At 40.9% G+C, this 12,024-nt stretch overlaps 1 protein-coding gene across 2 annotated transcripts in view; it reads right to left on the minus strand.

Annotated features, from left to right (window-relative positions):
- The window catches only part of HSD17B7 (hydroxysteroid 17-beta dehydrogenase 7), a 221,178-nt gene that overhangs the window by 81,844 nt on the left and 127,310 nt on the right, over positions 1-12,024 (minus strand). For both annotated transcript variants that reach the window (XM_044301943.1, XM_044301942.1), the window contains exon 4: positions 11,362-11,476. In XM_044301943.1, the coding sequence (XP_044157878.1) occupies positions 11,362-11,476 (115 nt within the window). The remainder of the gene's footprint in view (positions 1-11,361; positions 11,477-12,024) is intronic.

Consider the following 12,024-nt stretch of genomic DNA (forward strand, 5'->3'; position numbering starts at 1 on the left):
ATACGTTTGCCGAGGCTTATGAGCTGAGGGGTGGTGTTCATATGCTTTGGCAAACATTTTTTATAAAAAATAAAATAAAAATTCCGGCAATGATTTATTCATCCACATATATTGATGTGAATGGAGAAATTGGGTTTGCCAGGGCATACGAGCTGAGTGGGTTTGGATGTTGGGCGGAGCTCCTATGTCCTGGCAGACGCCTTCCCCCTTCCTTATTTTTCTTTTTTTTTTTGCACATTTTTTGGCAGAGATTTTTTCATCCACATTGATCGATGCGAATGAAGAAATCTGTGCCGTTCATTTTTTCTTTCAGCCCAGAGGCTGAATGGAAAAAAAATATCTCATTACCCCTATGCACAATATAAAGAGAATAGCAGAAACTCCTAATGCTGGCAATACATGTAATGATTGTTGAACCCTCAAATGCCAGGGCAGTACAAACACCCCACAAATGACCATTTTGGAAAGAAGACAACCCAAGGTAGTCGCTGAGGGGCATATTTAGTCCATGAAAGATTTAACTTTTTGTCCCAAGTTAGCGGAAAGGGAGACTTTGTGCCAAAAAAATAAATAAAAATTCTGTGTACTTTTTTGTCACAAGTTAGTGGAATATAAGACTTTGTAAGATAAAAAAAAATATTATATATATATATATATATATATATATATATATATATATATATATATATATATATATATATATATATATACATATACATATACACACATATACAGAAAAAAGATTCAGTGGCAGCACCGTCAATGAAGAATGTGGGTGCAGCTGGCCCAGATACGGATAAAAGCCAATCCAAATAGATAAAATGACAAAAGAGGGCAGCACTCCATCAAGTAAAAAAATGAAAAATACTTTAATTACCCATATGGGACAAGCGACGTTTCGGCTCAATGTGTGAGCCTTTCTCAAGCAATGTGTACAGATAAAGTGCCAGGCATATATACTAGTGCAAATCAATACAATCAATGTTCAACACAGGTGCACATAATTCGTACTGAGTGAGTTAATTAACTTAAAAATACAATATAAACATCAAGTCCATAGATTATTTCATAAAAAATCAGTGCAAAAAATAATCGATTGAATAATCAATTAAAACATACAGACGTTATTCACCAGAGTGTACAGTTATGATCAAAAATTTCATAATTATTCATTATCATATAATTGGTGCCAGCTGTATACATCAATAAAGTGCTAAGTGCTTACTGTGTGGGTCAGGCAAACGGGGGGTGAAGGAGGACATAGGGTATGGATGGCTGATTCACCACATGCGGTTCGGCGTGCCGGCGACATGACTGCGCATGTCATGATGACGTCTACAGAGTACTTCCTGGTTACGGTGTTGATGCGATGCCGTAGCTGTGTATTAACTTCCTGATGTCTCTTACACCATCTTGGATAAGGGCATCGTGCCTATATTGCCAGATACCCAAGTTGGTGGCAGCCAGTCTATGACACACACAGGTATGGGCACAGTTAAGTGCTCTTTTTAACCTATATAGTTGGCAAGGTGAGTCCAGATACGGGATGCGACCGTGAAGCCGCTACCCACATAAGCGAAACGTCGCTTGTCCCATATGGGTAATTAAAGTATTTTTCATTTTTTTACTTGATGGAGTGCTGCCCTCTTTTGTCATTATAAATATATATATATATATATATATATATATATATATATATATATATATATATATATATATATATATATATATATATATATATATATATCCATAAAAAGATTCAGGCAGCACTCCCTTTAGTGCAGAAATAAATGCAGGTGCCCGCGGTGGTCCCTCGATATGGGACAAATTCAGTAGAGAAGAAAAGTCCGCAGCACTCCTTTAAGTAAAAAAGTGAATTTTATTCACACATGTCAGACAACGTTTCGGTCCTCTCACAGGACCATTTTCAAGTCAAGTGAACAAAAAAGTGCATAGTGCAAAAATAAATACAACTCTACAGCATGACTCAATCCATTATCAGCCAATAGAGTACTAGTGCACTCCCATTCCTGGGTGGACTACAATTCATATAATTAACTCCATATATTGCCGTGCATATCAACTTCAGTAGCAGTACATCAGTGTTACATTCAATAGTAATTCATCATAATATGTGTACATAAAGTGTATATAATAAAGTGAACCGTGCAGTTTTTAAAAAAATTCTTTACTGTATTACCTTGCCTTAAGCCTGCTGGAGAACCGAGAAAGTTTGTGGAGAAGGTTTATGGAGAAGGCGTCTCTACATGTGTCTGAACACGCCACTCATCCGCGTCCTCTACTCCTTACTGCGCATGTACTCAGCCCTGTTCCGTTCACGCAGCTTCTAATGCTCCTACGTCACGTCACCTCTATGGTGGAAACCAACGCGATGACGTACGGTCGATCACGTCCAGGCGCCGCACACAGACGAGTCTGCGTCAGCGTATGGACAGATCGTTCACGCCCCATCACGAGTACCTATCCACCATCTTTTTCTAGGTAATGTTTTCGGGCAAAAGTATCATGCCTCCATACCTCACATATTTATCTCGTCTCCATCTATATACGGCCCGGCACTGGCAAAAAAAGTCAACATCCATCTATGTCATCAGGCAAATCGTTGTAGTTTCCATTTAATTCACTGCATATAGAGAGCAGACAACATCAGGGTATAGGCTATGTAAGCTGGGTATCTAGCTAACCATTCCTCCTGTCACCCTAAATTCTACATTTAACCCTTTGGGTTTTAGGGTATCAAGCCGAAAAATCCACCTAAGTTCAGTTTTTTTTAATTTACTTAATCGATCACCTCCTCTTTCCAATGGTTTAACATGATCTATAATCATAAATTTCAAGTCACTTTCTTTATGATTTTTTTCGGCAAAATGCTTTGATACAGGCAGATCTCTTCTTTTATTCCTAATAGACTGCCTATAGTTATTTAACCTGGTCTTTAGATCGCAAGTGGTTTCACCAACATATAATTTTTTACAAGGGCACCATAGTACATATATCACCCATGACGAATCACAGGTGAGATAATGCACTATATCAAAGGTCTCGCCCGTGTCTGGATGTGCGAACGTCGATCCCTTGACCATCAATTTACAGTTCACACATCCCAGACACGGGAAAGAGCCCGTGCGCCTTGTTTTGAGGAATGTCTGTCTGGATTGTCCTTTATCTGGTACTTTGGAGTGTACTACCTTATCCCTGATGTTGCCTGCTCTTCTATATGCCATCATCGGCACACTTCTAAATGCAGCAACATTTGGGTGTCCACTACTCAGTAAACTCCAATGTCGCCTTATTATTTTTTCAATTTCAGGACTCAACTCGTTATATGATGATACAAACGGCATTCTGTCATTATTTCTCCTAGTTTTTCGGGGTCAATAACTCATCTCTGGGGATTTTTTTAGCCCTTTCTGCATGTCTTTTCACTAACTTTCTAGGGTATCCCCTGTCTATAAAAGATTGTTCCATATTTTTCATTGCTGTACACATATTCTCATCCTTATCAACAATTCTCCGCACCCGAAGCATTTGGCTAAACGGCAGAGAATCTACCATCCTTCTTGGGTGCCCACTGGTAAAATGCAACAATGTATTCTTATCTGTGGCCTTAATGTTTAAATCCATATGCACCTGTTCATCCTCAATGTATACTTGTGTGTCCAAGTATTGCACCCGGTCAGTCGATGCCGTTAACGTAAACTGGATCTCCCGATCAAGGGAGTTCAAGTATACGTGAAAATCCATCAACTGATCCATGGTGCCATCCCAAATGAGGAAAATGTCATCTATGTATCTCCACCACGACAACACTTGATTGAAGTGGGGAGATACATAGACGAGACGCTCCTCAAATGACCGCACAAAAATATTTGCATAAGTGGGCGCGGCATTAGAGCCCATCGCCGCGCCCATCTTTTGCAAGAAAAATTGTCCCTGGAACACAAAATAATTGTTCCTCAAGGACAATTCCAACAATGTCAATATAAATTGTCGAACTTGGGCGGGGTGCTCCGAATGTGCCAACATCTCCGCCACAGCCGACAAGCCTTTGTTGTGGTCAATCGAGGTGTACAACTGACACTATGTCAAAGGAGGCTATGATGGCCCCCCTTGGTACCTGCATCCCTTTGATCTTGGTGATGAAGTCTCCGGTATCCCTAACGTACGATCTAGCACCCATAGCATATTCTCTCAGTATCTTATCCAGAAATACATTAATGTTGGATAGTATAGAGCCCCTACCCGAAATTATCGGCCGACCTGGAGGGTCAACCAACCTTTTATGTATCTTTGGTAATGCATATATCGTGGGTGTAACCGGGGACTTCACCACCAAAAAATCCTTAAGTTGTCCATCAATAATGCCACTCTGCATCGCCTCAGTCAGATGTACATCAATTTTCCTTGCAATGTCGAACCTGGGGTCCCTGGCCAATGGCTCGTAGACGCCAGGTTCGCTCAATTGTCTTCTTATCTCCTTAACATACTGAATGGTGTCCATCACCACGATCCCACCACCCTTATCTGCGGGTTTGATGGTGAGATCGGGGTTACTGGACAATCCCTCCAGTGCAGACATTTCCTGTGTCGAAATGTTTGGCCTCATATACATACTGGGATGAGTATTTTTTCTCAACATAGCTACATCTCTTTTGACCGCTTCAGTGAAGCATTCTAAAGCATGTGAATTGACAAGTGGAACAAAATCACTTTTTAGGTACAAATCAAACTGTTTCAAAGTAAGTTGACCATCAGCATTACCAGATTCATTGGCAATCTCCTTCATGGCATCAGTGGAACTGGAGTCGAACCACACCCTCAGTTTAAGATTCCTGAGGAGGCGGTTCAAGTCCAGTTCCAACTGAAACCAATCCGGCCTAGCCTGTGGGCAAAAGGACAATCCCTTATTTAGGGCTTTCAATTCATGTTCAGTCAATGTATAGGATGAAATGTTGACCACCACGTTCGATTCTATTTTTTCTTGTTTGTATTCAGCTGTTTGGAGTTGTTGGTCCTCATTAATCTCTGCGCTCTGGTTTTTCCAGGCTCTTCTATGTCTGAGCCCTCCCCGTCTTGTGGGGCGTCTCCCATAGCAACTCGTGAGCCTAAAAAAGTTCCAGGTTGGCTAGAATTAGGGTCATCATTGGCATCTTTGTGTCTCACCCATTTGTTGGTTTCTTTATTACGTTTAGGTGTTTTCTTTGATAAAGGACCCCTGTCCATACGCCAGGGTTGTTCCCAGACATAAACATGGCCAGACGTATAATCACTCTGATCTCTATGCCATTTTGATCTTTTGACCTCCTCCAGATCTTTCCGCATTTTATCCAAAAACAATCGTTGTTTCTCAAGGAATGTATCAGCCTCATTAGTGGACACAGTTGCCTTCAACTGTTGTTCAGTGTCCTGCAATTTACTTTTCAACACGGCCATTTCCTTCTGAGAAAACTCAATATTGAGCAACATAATGTCCATCGCATATTTATTCGATATAGCTTCAAAACGTGCTCTAAAATCACCATCTTGTGAAAACATATTCGGCTTTAGGCGGGATCGCATGCCCCTTGGTATGCGTTTACTTTTGTAGTACTGAGCCAACGTCAGTGTATGTAGCTCAGTGGATAATTTTTTCGACGTGCCTTCATAATCCCTCTTAATGTTAATCGCAGAGGGTACATCAAGGAAGGCAGCATTACCCTCTACATTTCCCATAATCCTCTGTATGTCCACATCACTATAGGCAAAGACATGTCTTCTCTACTGAATTTGTCCCATATCGAGGGACCACCGCGGGCACCTGCATTTATTTCTGCACTAAAGGGAGTGCTGCCTGAATCTTTTTATGGATCTATTGTCGACCGAAGGCGCTGCACCCGACCCTACCAACATTCAAGGTAGTATGTCCCAATATGGGGACAGTGACATACATGTCTTTGCCTATAGTGATGTGGACATACAGAGGATTATGGGAAATGTAGAGGGTAATGCTGCCTTCCTTGATGTACCCTCTGCGATTAACATTAAGAGGGATTATGAAGGCACGTCGAAAAAATTATTATCCACTGAGCTACATACACTGACGTTGGCTCAGTACTACAAAAGTAAACGCATACCAAGGGGCATGCGATCCCGCCTAAAGCCGAATATGTTTTCACAAGATGGTGATTTTAGAGCACGTTTTGAAGCTATATCGAATAAATATGCGATGGACATTATGTTGCTCAATATTGAGTTTTCTCAGAAGGAAATGGCCGTGTTGAAAAGTAAATTGCAGGACACTGAACAACAGTTGAAGGCAACTGTGTCCACTAATGAGGCTGATACATTCCTTGAGAAACAACGATTGTTTTTGGATAAAATGCGGAAAGATCTGGAGGAGGTCAAAAGATCAAAATGGCATAGAGATCAGAGTGATTATACGTCTGGCCATGTTTATGTCTGGGAGCAACCCTGGCGTATGGACAGGGGTCCTTTATCAAAGAAAACACCTAAACGTAATAAAGAAACCAACAAATGGGTGAGAAACAAAGATGCCAATGATGACCCTAATTCTAGCCAACCTGGAACTTTTTTAGGCTCACGAGTTGCTATGGGAGACGCCCCACGAGACGGGGAGGGCTCAGACATAGAAGAGCCTGGAAAAACCAGAGCGCAGAGATTAATGAGGACCAACAACTCCAAACAGCTGAATACAAACAAGAAAAAATAGAATCGAACTGTGGTGGTCAACATTTCATCCTATACATTGACTGAACATGAATTGAAAGCCCTAAATAAGGGATTGTCCTTTTGCCCACAGGCTAGGCCGGATTGGTTTCAGTTGGAACTGGACTTGAACCGCCTCCTCAGGAATCTTAAACTGAGGGTGTGGTTCGACTCCAGTTCCACTGACGCCATGAAGGCGAATTGCCTAATGAATCTGGTAATGCTGATGGTCAACTTACTTTGAAACAGTTTGATTTGTACCTTAAAAAGTGATTTTGTTCCACTTGTCAATTCACATGCTTTAGAATGCTTCACTGAAGCGGTCAAAAGAGATGTAGCTATGTTGAGAAAAAATACTCATCCCAGTATGTATATGAGGCCAAACATTTCGACACAGGAAATGTCTGCACTGGAGGGATTGTCCAGTAACCCCGATCTCACCATCAAACCCGCAGATAAGGGTGGTGGGATCGTGGTGATGGACACCATTCAGTATGTTAAGGAGATAAGAAGACAATTGAGCGAACCTGGCGTCTACGAGCCATTGGCCAGGGACCCCAGGTTCGACATTGCAAGGAAAATTGATGTACATCTGACTGAGGCGATGCAGAGTGGCATTATTGATGGACAACTTAAGGATTTTTTGGTGGTGAAGTCCCCGGTTACACCCACGATATATGCATTACCAAAGATACATAAAAGGTTGGTTGACCCTCCAGGTCGGCCGATAATTTCGGGTAGGGGCTCTATACTATCCAACATTAATGTATTTCTGGATAAGATACTGAGAGAATATGCTATGGGTGCTAGATCGTACGTTAGGGATACCGGAGACTTCATCACCAAGATCAAAGGGATGCAGGTACCAAGGGGGGCCATTCATAGCCTCCTTTGACATAGTGTCATTGTACACCTCGATTGACCACAACAAAGGCTTGTCGGCTGTGGCGGAGATGTTGGCACATTCGGAGCATCCCCGCCCAAGTTCGACAATTTATATTGACATTGTTGGAATTGTCCTTGAGGAACAATTATTTTGTGTTCCAGGGACAATTTTTCTTGCAAGAGATGGGCGCGGCGATGGGCTCTAATGCCGCGCCCACTTATGCAAATATTTTTGTGCGGTCATTTGAGGAGCGTCTCGTCTATGTATCTCCCCACTTCAATCAAGTGTTGTCGTGGTGGAGATACATAGATGACATTTTCCTCATTTGGGATGGCACCATGGATCAGTTGATGGATTTTCACGTATACTTGAACTCCCTTGATCGGGAGATCCAGTTTACGTTAACGGCATCGACTGACCGGGTGCAATACTTGGACACACAAGTATACATTGAGGATGAACAGGTGCATATGGATTTAAACATTAAGGCCACAGATAAGAATACATTGTTGCATTTTACCAGTGGGCACCCAAGAAGGATGGTAGATTCTCTGCCGTTTAGCCAAATGCTTCGGGTGCGGAGAATTGTTGATAAGGATGAGAATATGTGTACAGCAATGAAAAATATGGAACAATCTTTTATAGACAGGGGATACCCTAGAAAGTTAGTGAAAAGACATGCAGAAAGGGCTAAAAAAATCCCCAGAGATGAGTTATTGACCCCGAAAACTAGGAGAACTAATGACAGAATGCCGTTTGTATCATCATATAACGAGTTGAGTCCTGAAATTGAAAAAATAATAAGGCGACATTGGAGTTTACTGAGTAGTGGACACCCAAATGTTGCTGCATTTAGAAGTGTGCCGATGATGGCATATAGAAGAGCAGGCAACATCAGGGATAAGGTAGTACACTCCAAAGTACCAGATAAAGGACAATCCAGACAGACATTCCTCAAAACAAGGCGCACGGGCTCTTTCCCGTGTCTGGGATGTGTGAACTGTAAATTGATGGTCAAGGGATCGACGTTCGCACATCCAGACACGGGCGAGACCTTTGATATAGTGCATTATCTCACCTGTGATTCGTCATGGGTGATATATGTACTATGGTGCCCTTGTAAAAAATTATATGTTGGTGAAACCACTTGCGATCTAAAGACCAGGTTAAATAACTATAGGCAGTCTATTAGGAATAAAAGAAGAGATCTGCCTGTATCAAAGCATTTTGCCGAAAAAAATCATAAAGAAAGTGACTTGAAATTTATGATTATAGATCATGTTAAACCATTGGAAAGAGGAGGTGATCGATTAAGTAAATTAAAAAAAACTGAACTTAGGTGGATTTTTCGGCTTGATACCCTAAAACCCAAAGGGTTAAATGTAGAATTTAGGGTGACAGGAGGAATGGTTAGCTAGATACCCAGCTTACATAGCCTATACCCTGATGTTGTCTGCTCTCTATATGCAGTGAATTAAATGGAAACTACAACTGATTTGCCTGATGACATAGATGGATGTTGACTTTTTTTGCCAGTGCCGGGCCGTATATAGATGGAGACGAGATAAATATGTGAGGTATGGAGGCATGATACTTTTGCCCGAAAACATTACCTAGAAAAAGATGGTGGATAGGTACTCGTGATGGGGCGTGAACGATCTGTCCATACGCTGACGCAGACTCGTCTGTGTGCGGCGCCTGGACGTGATCGACCGTACGTCATCGCGTTGGTTTCCACCATAGAGGTGACGTGACGTAGGAGCATTAGAAGCTGCGTGAACGGAACAGGGCTGAGTACATGCGCAGTAAGGAGTAGAGGACGCGGATGAGTGGCGTGTTCAGACACATGTAGAGACGCCTTCTCCATAAACCTTCTCCACAAACTCTCTCGGTTCTCCAGCAGGCTTAAGGCAAGGTAATACAGTCAAGAATTTTTTTAAAAACTGCACGGTTCACTTTATTATATACACTTTATGTACACATATTATGATGAATTACTATTGAATGTAACACTGATGTACTGCTACTGAAGTTGATATGCACGGCAATATATGGAGTTAATTATATGAATTGTAGTCCACCCAGGAATGGGAGTGCACTAGTACTCTATTGGCTGATAATGGATGTGTCATGCTGTAGAGCTGTATTTATTTTTGCACTATGCACTTTTTTGTTCACTTGACTTGAAAATGGCCTGTGAGAGGACCGAACGTTGTCTGACATGTGTGAATAAAGTCACTTTTTACTTAAAGGAGTGCTGCGGACTTTTCCTTCTCTCTATTTATCATTTTCGTAACTTGCAAAAAAAAATAAAGAAAATATCTTAGGACCGTCACCCCACAGATGTGTAATAAAGTGGGTATTATATGTGCCCTGGCGTTTTAGGGGACCCATAACGGTGAGAAGTATTTGGAATCCAAACGCGTAAAATTCCCTGTGAAATCCTCCGGAGCGAATATTTGCTGAACGCATGGCGCCCGCGTCCAGCCTAGTGACCTGCAGCACAATAGTGTTACACAGTGTGTAGATGCGATTATTACAAGGAAGTATAGGTAGAAGGTGTTTTGGGTGTATTTTTCAATATCCCGCGCTTCTTGTCCGCAATTGTGGACAGGAATAGGACATGTTCTATAGGCTCTACAAAAAAACGCAGTGTTCGCCCGATCAGGCCTGATCTTGTGCGCACACTTGCGTTCAGTCAGCCCCACTGCAGCGCTATAAAGATCCCTTTTGAGGGGCATGGCGAGTTCAAAGATACCACATGTGTGACACTTTTTTGCAGTTTGCAGCCTAGGTGCGCAAAGGGGCCCAAATTCCGATAAGTACTTTTAGGATTTCACAGGGCATTTTTACGCATTTGAATTCCAAACTACTTCTTATGCTTTAGAGCCCCTAAAATTCAAGGGCAGTATAAATACCCCACATGTGATCCCATTTTGGAAAGAAGACACACCAAGGTATTCCGTGAGGGGTATGGTGAGTTCATGTAAAATTTTATTTTTTGTCACAAGTTAGTGGAATATGAGACTTTGGAAGAAAAATAAATAAATTCCATTTCCCGCAAACTTGTGACAAAAAATAAAAACTTCCATGAACTCACTATGCCCATCAGTGAATACCTTCAGGGTGTCTACTTTCCGAAATGGGGTCATTTGTGGGGTGTTTCTACTGTCTGGGCATTGTAGAACCTCAGGAAACATGACAGGTGCTCAGAAAGTCAGAGCTGCTTCAAAATGGGAAAATTCACATTTTTGTACCATAGTTTGTAAATGCTATAACTTTTGCGCAAACCAATATACACTTATTGCATTTTTTTAAATCAAAAATATGTAGAACAATAAATTTAGAGAAAAAATTATATAGAAATGTAGTTTTATTTGAAAAATTTTACAACTGAAAGTGAAAAATGTATTTTTTTTTGCAAAAATTTCGGTCAAAGTCGATTAATAACAAAAAAGTAAAAAATGTCAGCATCAATGAAATACCAGCAAACGAAAGCTCTATTAGTGAGAAGAAAAGGAGGTAAAATTCATTTGGGTGGTAAGTTGTATGACCGAGCAATAAACCATGAAAGTAGTGTAGTGCAGAATTGTAAAAAGTGGTCTGGTCATTAAGGGGGTTTAAGCTAGGGGAGCTGAGGTGGTTAAAAACAAAAAAAAAAACTGTAATAGTCATGTCATGAATACTAGCCATTACATGTCTTAAAAGGTGAGTGAATATACCAAAGATGACTGAACATCTATTGTTACCAGTATATAATGGCCAAATACGTTGGTCTCGAAAACTTTTTGCAAGCCATCTTCTGTAACACTATCCTTCTGGGTCAAAAGTCCTTCTCCTGTTGCAAACATGCTGATTACTTTCCTGTATTGAAACAAAAGATGGCTTATATATAATATACAGTATATAAAGAGTAGAGTTGAGTGAAGCCAGCTTCGGATGCTTAATCCGAAGTCGCTTTATTCAAAACTTTGGAATAAAACTGTATAAAGAATTGTCACCAAAAATTATTAGAATTTATGGGCTCCAATGAGCCGAAGTTATTTATTCACGAAGTCGAACATGACTCAAGGTACTAGTGGGAACCGAAGCAGAGTTTGCTTTCTAGTTTTCAAGTGGTTTTCCACTTTAAAAATCAACTACCGAAGTTATTCAACAAAGTCACGCGCGACTTTGTGATTAACTTACTTTGGCTCATCGGAGCCCTACAGCATTATTCAGAAGTTTTGAACAAAGCGACTTCTGATGAAGCATCCGAAGCTCCCCTATTTTAACTATAATAAAAAAGAATAAGTATTTCCACACTTATGAAAAATAGTAAAAGTGAGAGCAAATATACACACACATGAAATGCATACCTACATTACAAAAAAAAATAATTGATTTTTGTACTTACCGTAAAATCCCTTTCA

Source organism: Bufo gargarizans, chromosome 7, assembly GCF_014858855.1.
Source record: "Bufo gargarizans isolate SCDJY-AF-19 chromosome 7, ASM1485885v1, whole genome shotgun sequence".
In the NCBI taxonomy this organism is placed as follows: domain Eukaryota; kingdom Metazoa; phylum Chordata; class Amphibia; order Anura; family Bufonidae; genus Bufo; species Bufo gargarizans.